At 42.3% G+C, this 14549-nt stretch overlaps 1 protein-coding gene across 6 annotated transcripts in view; it reads left to right on the forward strand.

Annotated features, from left to right (window-relative positions):
- The window catches only part of LOC102028027 (serine/threonine-protein phosphatase 4 regulatory subunit 1-like), an 82374-nt gene that overhangs the window by 45810 nt on the left and 22015 nt on the right, over positions 1-14549 (forward strand). For all 6 annotated transcript variants that reach the window (XR_262291.2, XM_005392243.2, XM_013518341.1 and 3 more), the window contains exon 6: positions 6136-6282. Coding sequence is in view for 5 of the 6 variants with exons in the window: in XM_005392243.2 (XP_005392300.1) it covers positions 6136-6282 (147 nt within the window). In the remaining variant the exon portion in view is untranslated. The remainder of the gene's footprint in view (positions 1-6135; positions 6283-14549) is intronic.

The raw sequence follows: 14549 nt of genomic DNA on the forward strand, positions 1-14549 counted from the left end.
CCCTGCTTTCCCCTGTCATATGTACCCCAAACTGCAGACCACAGCCATCTAAGGAGCTTTGTTTTGCCCCCTTTACCCACAGTGTCATACTCCATGGGGGGGGGAGCAGAGTATAGTCTAGTCCTTTGCCTCTGTAAAATTTCTACAAGGAATTACCTTGCATGATTTCTGTTTGTGTCAGTGTTTTTGAAGTTGGCTTTCCACAAAGGGTAAACACACTTAATTTTTAATGATATGGCATATTTTCATTATTTTCAAGACATTCTAAAATTTTGGTTTGTATTTCTTCCTTTATCCAAGGTGTTTTTTGTTTTTTTTCTTTAAATGAGCAGGCACTCATTTTTAATTGTTAAACAGAGTGACAGGATTAAGTGAAGTTTTCAAATAAGGAAAAAGTAATTCTGTTTCCACTCTGCTAACATGAGTATTTTGATTATTTTTACATTTTCCTCTCTAGGTGCTTGCATTTTTCCCACATGGTTCTAATCATAATGTGATGCAATTTCTTCCATTCATTCATTTACTCTTTGACAGTTTCTGAGTGCCCATTAGGAGCCAAGCATGTGGCTTTGTGCCTGGGGATAAGGAGATGAGCAAGACAGATTTTCTGACCTCCCAAAACGCATCTCTGGGCCACAGACATTTTTCTCTGTTTCTTCATAATCTTCATCTTCTTAATTGTGTTGCGTGCTTAGATTTTTTTTTTCCCAGCTTTTCTTTCACTGAAGATAGCAGTGAACATTGTAAAGGATACAGTATTGTTCTTCTAGTTTTCTTTCTCCTTCAGAGACATCCTTTTTTTGTTGTTTTTTGTTTCCTTGTCTCACTATATAGTGCAGGCTGGCCTTGAACTTGCTTATGTAGCCCAGGCTGGCCTCAAACTCAAGGCGATCTTCCTGCCTTAGCCTCCTGAGTGCCGGAATTACAGACATGTGCCACCATACCCTGTGCCTTAGGCACATTCTTGAAAATGAGATTATACTGGGTTAGGAGATTGATATTGCCTTGATCTTTGTCATTTATCATTGTCACATACTCTGTTCTAGAAGGTTAGACCATAAAGTGTAGTTTGATTCTAGGATCTCATGTGCTGCCTGACACCTGCTTGGTCTTTCTGAAGAGGTGCATCAGCAGGCACTGCCTGCCACAGCCCCTGCCTGCATCTCCACATCAGCCTTCACCCGACTGCCCTCTGTGCCTGTCACCACCTGGTTCCCCACCACCTGCCATGTCCAGAGCTGCTGTGTCTCTGAGCTTCCAGAGCTGGCCTTCTCCTCTCTGACTACTTCTTGTCCTCTTTCCTCTGTCTGCTGCCCTTGCTTTCCAGCCCCTGGACGCCCCTGGCTTCTCAATTCCATTGTCTACCTTCTCTTACTTCCTGTTTTTCCTCAGCTGGTCTCTTATTCCACCCTCTGCAGGCCATCTCCACTATCACCTCTGTTGTTTTGCCCTTTTGACAGACTGGCTCTGCCTGCGGCCTACCACCCTCAATCCAGTCGGCAATTCTTGGTTGCTGAGCTTGGTAGAATAGAGTTCCATCGTGCATTGATTGGGACCATTGAAAATTCATGGGTTCTAGTCGCAGTTGGGCTTGCAACATTGCTTGACAGTCCTTTTCTTTGTCCCTCATCAGCTGCTTTTCATTTATCCTTGGCAGTGCTGTCTCTTAGACCTTTGCCATTTTTGTCAGGCCCTCTCACCTCGCCCTGCCTTCACCAAGCGGGTAACCTTGCCTTTTAAATCACACACACACACAAAAACAAAACAAAAAAACCAGAGGCCTTCAGTCTTCATCCCCTATTGCAGTGAATGGAACCACCATCTGCTTTATTCAGTTCCCCTGAGCTGCAACCTGGGAACCATCAGAATCTTTCCCTCTCACTTCCCACATCCGGTGAGATCCAAGCCATGGCTCTTTTGTTTCTGTCATAAATACATAACCTTGAGGACTCCCTTTCCTCTCCATTCCTGCTATCTTTAAGCCCAGAGGCACGAGGAAGTCAAGCTAATTGAGCTGTACTCAGACCTGTCAATGCCTGAGGCACATCCCATACTCCTTCCTGTGCTGCCTGTCACCATCCATCCCTCAGCCCTGCTGGGATCTGCTCATTTCTGACCTGCCTGCTCCTCTAGGGCCTCTCCTCTCTTCTCCTGTCAGTCTTCAGCTCACATTCGTGGATGCCAGCCTTTGAAGGCATCCATAGTGGGGGCCACTGACAGTGTCCAGAAGTCCCCATTGAGTTAGGACTCCAGTTTGGCAGAGACATTGGCTGTTTTGATGTGGTGGTGGGTTTGCTCTGCCTGGAAGCTGCTCTCAGGCTAGCCTGATCATCAGCAGTTTTTCGTGACTGCTGAACATCAGTCACTCAGGTGAGGAGACCCAGTCACGGCACTAGCAGTGATAGCCATATTCTTGTGAGGACTGCTGCCACCACTCACAGCCACAGGTACATGAATTGTCACTGGGTGGCGGATACTTTCCTCTGGAACTGCTGCAAATGGTGTCCTTTAGTCTCCCTGCTAGCCTAGGAAGTATGGTGACTGACACTTACTAATTCGTCTCTCAGAGGTGAGGAAACTGGGGTGCAGGGTGGTGGGGTGTGGGTGGTGGGTAATGGCTGACAGGAAGGGAACCTTCTGAAAGTTGGTTCTGGTTTCTGAGGCTTATCTGTTGTCTGTTTTAAGATTGTGAAGGTTCTTCTGCACATTGTAACCATAAACTTCCCTCTCGTTGTCAAATGTGGGCACCTGACTATAGGATCAGGTCTTATTTTCTTTTTTTTTTTTTTTTTGGTTTTTCTCCGGTACCAGGAACCGAACTCACGACCTCGCGCATGCCAGGCAGGCGCTTTTGCCGCTGAGCTAAATCCCCAGCCCTAGGTCTTATTTTCTTGACCTCTGTGATTTAGTAGAGGATCTGGCACCTGGTAGCATCTTAGTGACAGTTGTGGATCTGGATCAGCAGTAAACTCTCCATTTCACCTGGTGGCCGTGTTTCCTCAGCTGTCTGAGCTCCTGCCCTCCGTCTCAGTCAAGTGCCATCGCAGGTTGAATGTCTTCATTTGCCCTCTCTTACCCTGTCTGCCTTGCTTGTTTTACAGCTGTCTCACTGCCCTGTCTCCTTCCATTGTGATCGTGCCTCCATCCCTCTCTTCTGTTTCCAGGCTTGATCCAGGATGCTCCCACTTCCGTTCTCTGCCAGGCTTCTTGAAGGAGGCTCTGCTACAGCCTCTGCCCAGGCTTCTGTTCAGCCTCCGCGGAGGCCTGTCCATGGCGTCCCATTGGCAGCCCCTGAGCTGCGACCGAGGCTCCCAGAAGCTACTTGATGGGTCTCTGGCATGGACTTGACTGTGCTGCTCCCTGGAAAGTGCAGTGCTTTTGTTTTTCTTTTAAATTAGTTCCAATTCTTAAAATATCTTGAAATATTTCATCACAGAAGATTATATAATGAGCACTCATACACATACCACTTATATTCAACTAATGCTCACATTTGCAGTTTTTCCTAATACCTTTTGTTTTTGATGTAGAGATTACGGCTGTGGTTACAGGTGCTCTGTGTCCTGCCCCTTCCATAGGAAGCTGCCATCCTTTACCTTTCAGTTTTCGCAGTCACCCTGCTGGTGATGGTGGCCTTGAGGAAGATCTTACCTCATCTTGGGTGCTTTAACACCTTCAATAAATGGTGTTGGATTGTGCCTTCCGTCTGCCAATTGCTTTATTTTTCTCTGTTTTAGATCCATCAACATTGATCCGGGTAGCTCTTGGTCATTCATTTTAAATGTTTTATGGCAGCTCATTTATATTTTCCCCACAATTTATTTATCTGTACAGTGACTTCTCTCCTTTATTTCTTTGCTTGGTGCATTTGCTCCATTTGTCACTGTTAACAACTTTTGAGTTTTAGAAGAAAGTTACTGGATGCCTGTCAGGCATATAACATTGTTGTACCCAGGCAGTGGGAGGAAGAGGTAACTGAACAAGACCTTCATTCCTCCTGGAGCCCTGTGCCAGGGTCCTGGAAACCCTCCCTTAGCTCCTGGTGCGAATGGCTTCAGTGGCAGTGACAGCCAGCATTCATTTTGGCATCCTGTGTCCCAGGCCTTGTTCTTCGTCCTTTGTGCCTGTTAAATCCTGTTATTCCCACCGCAACCCCGTGACATTGGTAGCTTTCTCTTTCAGCATTTTCTTCTCGTTGTCTCTCTCATCAGGACATTTGTGGCCCACCCAACTCATCTGGGATGACTTCAGAATCCTTAGTTTAATCACATCAGCAAAGACCCTTGTCCAGAGAAGGTCACTGGGTCACCTCTCTGTGTCTGTGATGAAATACCTGGGATAGTCTTTTAAGGAGGAAGGGTTTATTCTGGCTCGTGCTTTCAGAAGTTTTAGTCCGTGATTCGTTGGCTTTGTGGATTTGGGGCCTAAGTGAGGTAGAACATTTATGATAGGATCCTGTGCTGCAGCAAAATCGTGGACCTGTAGCAGTCAGCAAAAAGAGACAAAGACTGATGTCTTTGGATTCCCTGCTATGGCACATCCCCAGTGATGTAACTTTTTCCATTAGGTCTCTCTTCTACCTCCTAGTAGTGCCACAGACTAGAGACCAAGCCTTCATAGGTCTTTGGGGATTCCAAGATCCAGACTGCAAGAGTCCTGTCCATAGATCCCAGGGGTTTGACATGGACATCTCATTGGAGTGTCATTACTGTTCTTGACAAGTTCCTGTCTTTTGACATCTGACTCCATGTCCGCGGTTCAGTGCCTTCTCTTCCGGCCTTGGCATGACCCCCTCCTTGTCCCTGTTTCCTCTGTGTGTCCCCAGTGCATCAATGAGCAGAGTGTTGTGCAGCAGGGCGTGGTGGGTTTGTCTCTCCTTGTAGGGGTCCTCGTGTGTTCTTAGTTCTTGACACATTCCAGACCCTCAACCAGGCTTTGACACCTCAGAGTCCTTGTGGATGTGTGCTTTTCTCTGGTTGCGGCCCATCCTGTCTCCTGTGCTGGGTAGTATGCTGGGCATCACCTTTCCTCATCTGGCGGCCAACCTGAGCGCCATCCTTCCCACCTGGATGGTTGCAGTCGCTGCCTTCCTGACCTTTCCGCACTCAGTCTTTCATTGCCTGGCCTCCAATTCTGTCAGAATGCTGCTGTCAGAATGATCTCTCTGAAACACTGTTTTCCTCTGTCTCTGCTTAGAGGCGTCGGCGTCTCCTTGCCTCTGTGGCAGCAGGGTCACAGGCTTGCCCTCTTATAACCTGCTATCAACTAATCACCTGTGACCCTATCTTTATACTTCGGAGCCCATTACTATTTTTCCGTTTCCATCCTAGTGATAGATTGTATATGTTATTTTTTTTCTGCAAATGGGAATTGTATGTGCTTTCCTTTCCTAAAAACAGCTCTCTAGCTTCTCTGGATCTGTCTGAGTTCTGGTGCTTGCTTACTCCATACCAGTGGCAAAGGACAAGAGTTCCTCTGGCCTCCTCTTCTGTCAGCCAAGCAGTCTTCTTTAGGCCCCTTCCCTGCAGCAGTTACAATTCATACCTCAGGCATGCAGGCCAGGGTTTACAAGGAGCAGGAGGAGGGTGCTGTGTTTTCCAGTCCTATGCCTGTGGAGGAAAGAAGGCACTTTGTCATGTCATCCATTTGTTCTGCAAGTCCTAACAGGAAGAAATACTTGGTGCTTCCTGCTGCCAGGTCCTAAGGGTATTCTGAAGGACAAAGGACAAATAGACATGGTATCTGCCCTCTGAGTTCACCCTCTGCACTGCAGGAGACAGGTGGCAATTATGAATCACATAGGAAAAAAAATTTATGTCTGTGTATATTTGTATGTATATGCAGAAGTCTGGGATGAGAGCTATGGAGAAAAAGTATAGGGAACTTCTCTGAGTATAAGTTAAGGACCTGGCTTGAATAGGCTTCGGGTGACAGGGGCTTTGGGCTGAGAGCAGAGCAATCATAGCATTAGTTAGGCCTCAGGCGCCTTGGGAAGAGGAAGCCAAAGGGCAGGAAGACCTAGTGGCTCACACCTGTATTCAGGGAAAGATAGAAGATTGGATTGGGAGTTCAGTCTTGACCCTGGGAGCACTTCACATTTTGTGTTTCACTTTTTGCCTTTTTTCCCTCCTCTAGGTTAGAAAATCCAGTCAGGAAGTACTCTTGATTCTTTTGGAGCAAGATCTAATTTTCCAGAATGATATTGAAAACAGAGTATGTCCGATTCTGCTGGAACTGTCTGCCCCGGAGAGTGACGATGAATACAGAGCAGAAGCCGTGAGTGTAAGTCTGTTTGGGGAATGCCTGTCAGCACCTGTGGGGACTGTCCTCTGTCTTTGGCTTAGCACGATTTGCAGTCTTGTCTGCATTCCGTTTTGGCCAGCATATTTCCTATAACAAGGTAGCCAGTGACTCAGCCTAGGTCAGAGAAAGCTCACTGTGTAGCTGTGAACCTGTTTTGGGAGCACTGGTTGTTTTAAGAAGGTGCGGCTCAGGAAATCACAGTAACGTGGGAAGAGCCGAGGTAAGATGCTCAGGCTGACAGGAACGTCCTTGAGCCTGCTTGGATCACGGGCCTTGTTTCTCAAACAAAGGACCCTAGCATGGTATGTGAGATAATTTCAGGACAGTTAAAAAAATTTGATAGATCCATGGTCTGTTTTATAAATTAGGAAAAAGGTAAAGTAGTTTTGTAGCAAATAAGAAAAGTCACTGTGAGGAATGCAGATAATGGCAATATATTTACAACAGTTTGAGAAAAGTGTAGAGCAGTGATGGCGAACCTTTTAGAGCTGTCAGTGATACAAATAGCCCACTGTGGCATGCATGCCATGCGTGCCATTAGGTTCGCTACCACTGGTGCAGAGTGTTTGTGTTCACATCAATTATAGATATACCACGAAGGGAATACTATAGCTGCATGTCCTCTACTTTTATAGGTTCTTTGTTTCTTTGTTCTTGAGACAGGATCTCACTGTGTAGTTCAGGCTGGCCTTAAACTCACTATATAGCCCAGACTAGCCTTGAACTTGCAACAGTCCTCCTGCCTTAGCCTCCCAGGTGCTGAGATTGAGGCCCGTACCACCATGCCTGGCTCTACATTTATACTTACTAGTATGATATCCTTGGGTGTGTGAGACTCTACTCACTATTCCATGAGCGTATAATCAGGACTTCTACTCTTTCTTGGAAAATTAGTGGTTGATGAGCCAGTGCTGGCTTTTATTGCCCTTGGGCCAGATGCCTGGTCTGTCCTTGTGTTTCTTCCTCTGTGGCTCAAGAAGAAGTCATCATGAACCTCTTGTTCTTAGCTTCTCTGCCGACCCATGTAAATGGTGATGGGTGAAGTGACCCTTTCTGTCTGCATTATGGAAATGCATTGCCCCAGGATTATTCCAGTATTTTAGGAAGAATTGGTACATAAGGATTTAAAAATCATAAGCTTTGATTGTGAGTAAAGTAAAAGATAGAAGATAGTTGTTTTCTTGTTTAGAAAAGAATGATGTTAGAGAAAGGAATTATTTTCTGTTCCCAAGTACAAGAACATTATATGCCACGGAGCTAAAAAATTGTATTGCAGCATCAGAACATTTGGCAATTATTCTTTATTTATGTAAAAGTTTTCTTCAACTATGCGTTAAAGGTCTGGCTTTTTAAACTAATTTAATTTTTCGCATATTCCATATGTTTATAAGATGAATCAGGCTGAAGAATAATTGATTATTAAAATTCAAATTCTCCAGGGCTCTTTTTATAAATTTCAAGTTTCTCTACAAGAAATTAAATTTATGTTGCAAAATGAACCTGGATAATAACATTTAGCTGGGGTGTTTGGCAGTTGAATAGTGAACTTTGCCAACTAGATCATCTTTTTCATTTGGAAGCTGGTTAGGCGAGTTTCCAAGGTTATGACTGACAACCAAATATCTTATCCCTAAAGACTAATAATACATGAAAAATAATGCTGAGGGCATTTTTGCATGATTTTTGTTTTGTTTTGTTTCCAAGTGCTCCATTCTTGTCAGCAATATTCTTTTTTGGTAGAAATATTTGGAAAATATAACAAGCCTTCCAGAAGCTATCTCTACAAATCACTCGCAGAACAAATTAGTTCACATCAATTTTGTTTTTTATTCCAAGTGAGTGGCTGGTATCATGGTTTGAATATATAAACTTTCAAATGAGGTTACAGGAATGGAAGTGGCCTTGAGCCCCCACACTCCACCCCCAGGCCAAGTATATGCCTCTTTGTTCTCCCCGGCTTCTGAAGGGCCTCTCTTTCTCTTCCCCTGGAGCCCTGGTAGGAGCAGGATGTGAGGGGTCTTGTCTGGCCCATGTGCATTTTGGTCCATTTCTTTCCCCCAGAGCCTGGAGGCTAAGGGCCTTAGAGGAAACACGGCCCCTGGGGCCCAGTCAGCTACCAAGTGAAGATAGGCTGACATCTTTTCAGTGGGGAAATGATCGTGTGGGTAGCATGTGGGTTCCACTCTTTAAGGAGCACAGTGTGTTTTGTAGGACTTCCTGGGAGAGCAGTGCTCCCATTCAGCTGGTCTATGAGTGATACCCCAACACTGTGGAAGCAGTGTATATTTGTTAGCTGGTAACTAGGGAGCTGATGGCTTAAGGGTTGATGGAGCTGGAAAGAGGCAGATTGGGCTAGGTTGTTGTCCTTTGTGTCTAGGCCTGGCACCATGTCTGTCCCTCTCGCTCTGCTCCCTCTCCCTCTTCTGTAGTGCTGGGATTGCAGGCATGTGCCACCATGCCTGGCTAGGGCTCTCTTTGAGGCCATATGGGGTGAAGGTGCTGAATATACATAAACACACACCCACTATGTTGCTTTGGAGATGGCTTCTCACTTCTGAAGATACTGCATATCACATGGACAGAATGTATGTCTTTTCACTCTTATTAGGAGTTACAATCAGTTGATTGTGATGCTAGCAACTCTGGTACATGTGTTATTGGGACAATCAGGGCAGCTTACGTGCTAGATTTGTAGGTTCTCAAATGCTTATGCACTTTCTTTTATGAAATCTTTCTAGATGTCTAAGCCATGTTAGTGACTCTCTTTTATGCAGTCATCAGGGTTGGTGCATATATCTCTTCTGTCATTTAGCAATTGAGTTGTGAAGTTGTTGACTTCTCCCCTGGGACAGCGAGCTCTTTAAATATGGAGGCATGGCATCTTTGCATCATCAGCACCCAGCACAGTGCCAGGCCCAGAGTCAGTACTAAATAAATGTTAGTTGTTGGATGAATGGATTGCTAAAAACTGCAGGAGCTGTATCTTGTAATTATATCTAGACAGGATAAACAGGCCACTGGAGACCAATTATAATTCCTCTTGCTTGCAGGGAGGCCATTAGCATTCTGAGATTATAACTAATTGTCAGAAGCCTATTTTTCTCTCTCAACACGTTTTCACATTAAGGCTTCCTCATTTTTTGTCGTCATTCCTGTTTTTAAGCTCATTTTTATTTGTGCATTTATTTAAAAAGAATGCTGTGGCTATGTGCTATGAAGAATACTTGGCTCCAAGCAACTAAGTGAAGATCGTCCTTCTATACAAGTGGTTCCCAGGGCCACAGGAATATAATTTCTTGTCACTCTGTGTACTGACTTTTAATGATTCTGGATTTGTTTTATACTGTGTAGTAATAAGGTCATGTGGGTATGGCAGAAGGGGAGGAGTGGATGGAGATACTGGGAACTCTTTAGCTGCCTGTTACCCTGGATACAGAAGTCACACATCTTCATTTATTGTGACTGTTACTTTGTACAACTCTGCTAAGCATCACATCAAGAAATACACATTTCCTGAGTTTGAAGACATAGCCTTTCCTTTATTTATATTATGGGGTTGGTTTCTTCTCTCCCACCCCACAGTGCTTAGTGTTTTTCTCCGCTTATCTGCTTGTGTGCAAATTCCAAACAGAGCGATGTGTAGATTGCTTACTTAACTACTGTAGAGTAGCAGTGCTATGTACATACTGAGAATGAGAATTTAGAGGAAATCTGCTCTCCCTTCCTTCCTTCTCTTCTTTTTTAATTTTTTGGGGAGAGTGGGAGAGGTTTTTTCGTATATTTTGGGGGTAACTTCATTTTGTTTTAATTTCAACTTTTAGAAAAGTTGCAAGAATAGTAATATGAACTCCAGAATACACTTAAACTACTGGCATCTCTAGTACTTTATATTTAGTTTCCTTTGTGATATCGTTTTCCTCCCCTCCCCTCCAAGAAAGAGAGAGAGGTTTTTTCATTTGGACCTTATGAGAGTAAGTTGCCAGCCTTGTGTCTCTTCACATGTAAATAGTTTAGTGTTTATACCTTGAAAACGAGGAAATTCTCATGTCACAAATTTTCATAGCACAGTGATCAAAATCAGGAAATGTAACGTGCGTACAGTGCTGTCTCTGATCCACGGTTCATATTCAGATGTTGTCACTTGTCAGGGAACTGGGTCAGAACCCTCACTGCATTGAGTTATCATGTCTCCTTGGTGTTCACTAACCTAGAACAGTTCTTGGGTCTTTTGTTGTAGTAACATGCTGAGAAAGTACAGGCTAGTTCTTACGTAGAATGTCTCATGTTTGGTTTTGGTTGCTGTTTCCTCATTGTTGGATTCAGATTCTTCCTGGGAGGAATATCATGGAAATACTGTATTCTCAGTGCGTCAGGGTAGAAGGCACAAGACTTTTTATATTGGTGATGTTAGTTTTGATAACTTGGTAGGTAGAGATGGTATCTGCCATGTTCTCCGTTATGCTTTTTTGTTCCATCCGAAAGTGTCAAGGAAAGTTACTTGACGCTGTGTGAGTATATTTTTCCTCATCAAACTTTCACCCTTCAGTAATGGTGCCTGTTGATGGTTCTAGTTGGCACTCACTGGGAAGACTGTGCCCGTCTCCATTATTTGCTAGCAGTTTATGGAAGGCTTTCAATTAGGAAGACTATGGTAGACAATTTTCATTTTCTACTGTATATTTGTCAGATTTTAGAATCATTATTCTGGCCTCGGAAAATAACCTGGGAAATATTCTCTTGCTATCTACTTTTAGAAAGATTCTGTTTAATATTGGAGTTGTTTTTTCTGTTATTAAATATTTAATTCACAGTAAAAGCCCTGATTTGAGTGAGATGTTTTTTGATAACATTCAATTTAAATGTAGGACTTCATTTTTATTCTCTCCTCTGTGTTACTGGGTGAGTTGGATATTTTAGAGAATTTATTAATTTCATCTAAATTGTCAAATTTATTGGGCTAGAGTTTTTCACAGTAGTTCCTTATTATCCTCTTAATGCCTATATGATCTATAATGTTAGCACTTTCATTTGTGAGATTGGTAAGTTGTGTTTTCTCTATTTTTTCTTTCTTGAACAGTCTTGTAAGGGATTTATCAATTTTATTAATGTTTTCAAACCAATTTTTGGCTTTATTGATTTTCCTTGTTGCTTTTTTTAGGGATTGAAATTTTTTTTATTTTAGTTTGTTAGTACATGTGTGTAGTACATAATGTTTATATTCCTTGTGGGAAGTTGACACATGTATATAACACATCTTAACTCCTTTTTGCATCCTTTTTCCTTTCCCTACCTAACCCCTCCACCCACCTCTTGATCCTTTCCTTTCTTTTTGGTGCATGTCTGCAATACACAGTGTTTACATTCCTTGTGTGGAGTTGGTGCAGGTGCACAAAACATCCAAATTCGTTTTTGTCAGCGCTTGTCCTGCCCTCCCTCTCTTCTCCCGCCATCTCTTGATCCCCTTCACCTTTGACAGTGATCTGTCTCCCTACTTCATATTATCTTTTATTTTGCTCTTTGTTTTTACTCTGGGTTTCTTGTGTAAGAGAAACCATGTGATATTTAAGCTTGTGTGTCTGATTTCTTTCATTTAACTAAATTATCATCTCAAGGTACATTGATCTTCCTCCAAATGACTTGAGTCCTTCTTTATGGCAGAGTAGAATTCCATTGTGCAGCAATATCACATTTTCCTTATCCATTCGTCTACTGATGGACATATAGGCTGCTTCCAAGATTTAGCTCTTATGAATTGCGCTGTTACAAACATGAGTATGCGTATATCACTGTGATAGGATCTCTTTTAAGTCTTTCAGGGAGACCTTGAAAGGAGAATAGCTGGGCTAAATGGAATTTCTAGTTTTAGCTTTTTGAGGAATCTCCATAATGATTTCCATAGTGGTTGTATAAGTTTGCTTTCCTACCAGCTATGTAGAAGTGCTTTTACCATGCAGCCTCTCCAGCATTTATTATTGATTTTTTGATGATGCCCATTTTTTCTAGGGTAAGACGGAATCGCAGTGTTGTTTTAGTTTGTGTCTCTCTAATGACCAATGATATTGAGCATTTCTTCATGTATTTGTGGACCATTTGTAAAGTGCCTTTTCATTTTGCTTCCCCATTCTTTTGATTGGGTCTTTTATTTTGGGGCAGTCTAATTTTTTTTTTTTTTTACATTCTTTATATATTATAGATGTGAGTCCTTGTCTGAGGAATCGCTGGCAAAAATTTTTTTCCCATTCTGTAGGTTGTTTTTTCACTCTGTTGGTTGTTTCTTTTGCTGTGCAGAAACTTTTAAATTTAATATCATCCCATTTGTTAATTCTTGGAACTATTTCCTGTACAACTGGAGTTCAGTTCAGAAAGTCCTTTCCTCCACCTATGGCTTCAGATATTTTATCTATCTTGTCTTCTTCCAGCAGGTTGTGTTTCAGGTTTAACATTTAGTTCTTGATCCATTTTGAGTTTAGTTTAGTACAAAGTGAGGAAGTGAGTCTAGGTTCAATCTTCTGCATGTGAATAGCCAGTTTTCCCATTGATCCTCAAGTCTGTTTTTGTGCCAGTACCATGCTTTAAAAAAAAAAAAAAAATTCACAATAGCTTTGTAATATAACTTCAAGTCCAAGATTGTGATGCCTCCTGCTTTGCTCTTGTCCCTCAAGATTGCTTTTGCTATTCTTGGTCTCTTCTCGGTCTCTCGGTTTCTTGTGAATTTTAGGATTGTTTTCTCCAGTTCTGTGATGAATGCTGTTCAAATTTTGACTGGAATTGTATTAAATCTGTATATCAGTTTTGGATATGTGGCCGTTTTGACTATCTTGGTTCCGCCTATCCAGGAACAGGGGATGTCTTTCCATTTTCTGATGTCCTCTTCAATTTCTTTTTTCAGAGTACTATGGTTTTCATTGTAGAGGTCTTTCACTTCCTTAGTTAGGTTAATTCCTAAGTATTTAATTTTTCTTTGTGCCATTATGAATGATGCTTCTTCCTTAATTTGTTTCCTCAGTGGGTTCATTATTGGTGTACAGGAACTCTATTGATTTTTGTGTGTTGATTTTGTACCCTGCTGCATTACTGAATTGGGTTACTAATTCTGAGGGTCTTTTGGTGGATTTTGATGTTTTTTTTCTATGTAGAGGATCATGTCACCTGCAAATAATGGTAATTTGACTTCTTCCTTTCCAATGCACATCCCTTTTATTTTTCTTGTCTAATTGGTCTTGCTAATCTTTTACCTTCCGTGTCGAACAGGAGTGGTGATGTTGCTTGTTTTCTTTCTCATAGATTTCTGTTATTTTTTCTGTCTTTTACTTTCTTGAGCTCAATTTTCTTGCATTTTTCTAGCTTCATAAAGGGGAAACAATATTTTTAAGCCTACCTTTTTTACTTTATGTAAAAGTACATGTTTAATGTTTATATTGACCCTTTTATCATTAAGCAGTTCTGACAGTAATCCATGTGTTTTTCTACTGTAATATTAATATAACAACTCTAACATTCTTAGGCTTGTTACTGTTTATTATATTTGCTTATATTCGTTTATTCTCACCCTGTATGTAAAGTGTGTCTGCTTTCATTAGCATATGGTTGGGTCTTGCTTTTGTATCTAGTCTGATAGTTTCTGCCTTTTAATTAGAATGTTCAGTCCGTTTATCTTTATGTGATTATTAATATGTTTGGATTTATTTCTGCCATTTTGCTATTTATTTTCCATTTTTCTCATCAGTTTTTGTTTCTGTGTTAATTTTTTCCGTTCTGTTGGGTTGAATGAATATTTTTTAAGATTGTGTCTTAATTTCTCTCTTAAGTATTTTCAAAAACTACAGCAGTTTAGCGGGGTGTAGTGGCTCGTGAAGGTAGCCTCAGCGCTCTGGGAGCTGAGAGGATCCCAAGGTTGAGCCCAATCTGGGCATCTTAGTGACTTAGGGAAACCCTGTCTCAAAATACGAGATAAAAAAGGGCTGGAGGGTAGCAGTGTGAAGGCCCTGGGTTCAGTCCACAGTATTGAAGTGGGGTGGCTGGAGGGGGGTGAAAACTAGAGCAATTTATTTATTTTATTTTATTTTATTTTTTGGTCTTTTTGAGACAGGTTCTCGCTGTGCAGTTCAGGCTGGCCTTGAGCTGACTTTGTAGCCTAGACTGGTCTCGAACTCGCAACAATCCTCCTGCCTCAGCCTCCCAAGTGCTGGGATTACAGGTGTGTGCCACCACGCCCAGCCTAGAGCAATTTATAACAGTGTCATTTC

This window comes from Chinchilla lanigera, unplaced genomic scaffold (genome assembly GCF_000276665.1).
Source record: "Chinchilla lanigera isolate Chin_1 unplaced genomic scaffold, ChiLan1.0 scaffold00044, whole genome shotgun sequence".
In the NCBI taxonomy this organism is placed as follows: domain Eukaryota; kingdom Metazoa; phylum Chordata; class Mammalia; order Rodentia; family Chinchillidae; genus Chinchilla; species Chinchilla lanigera.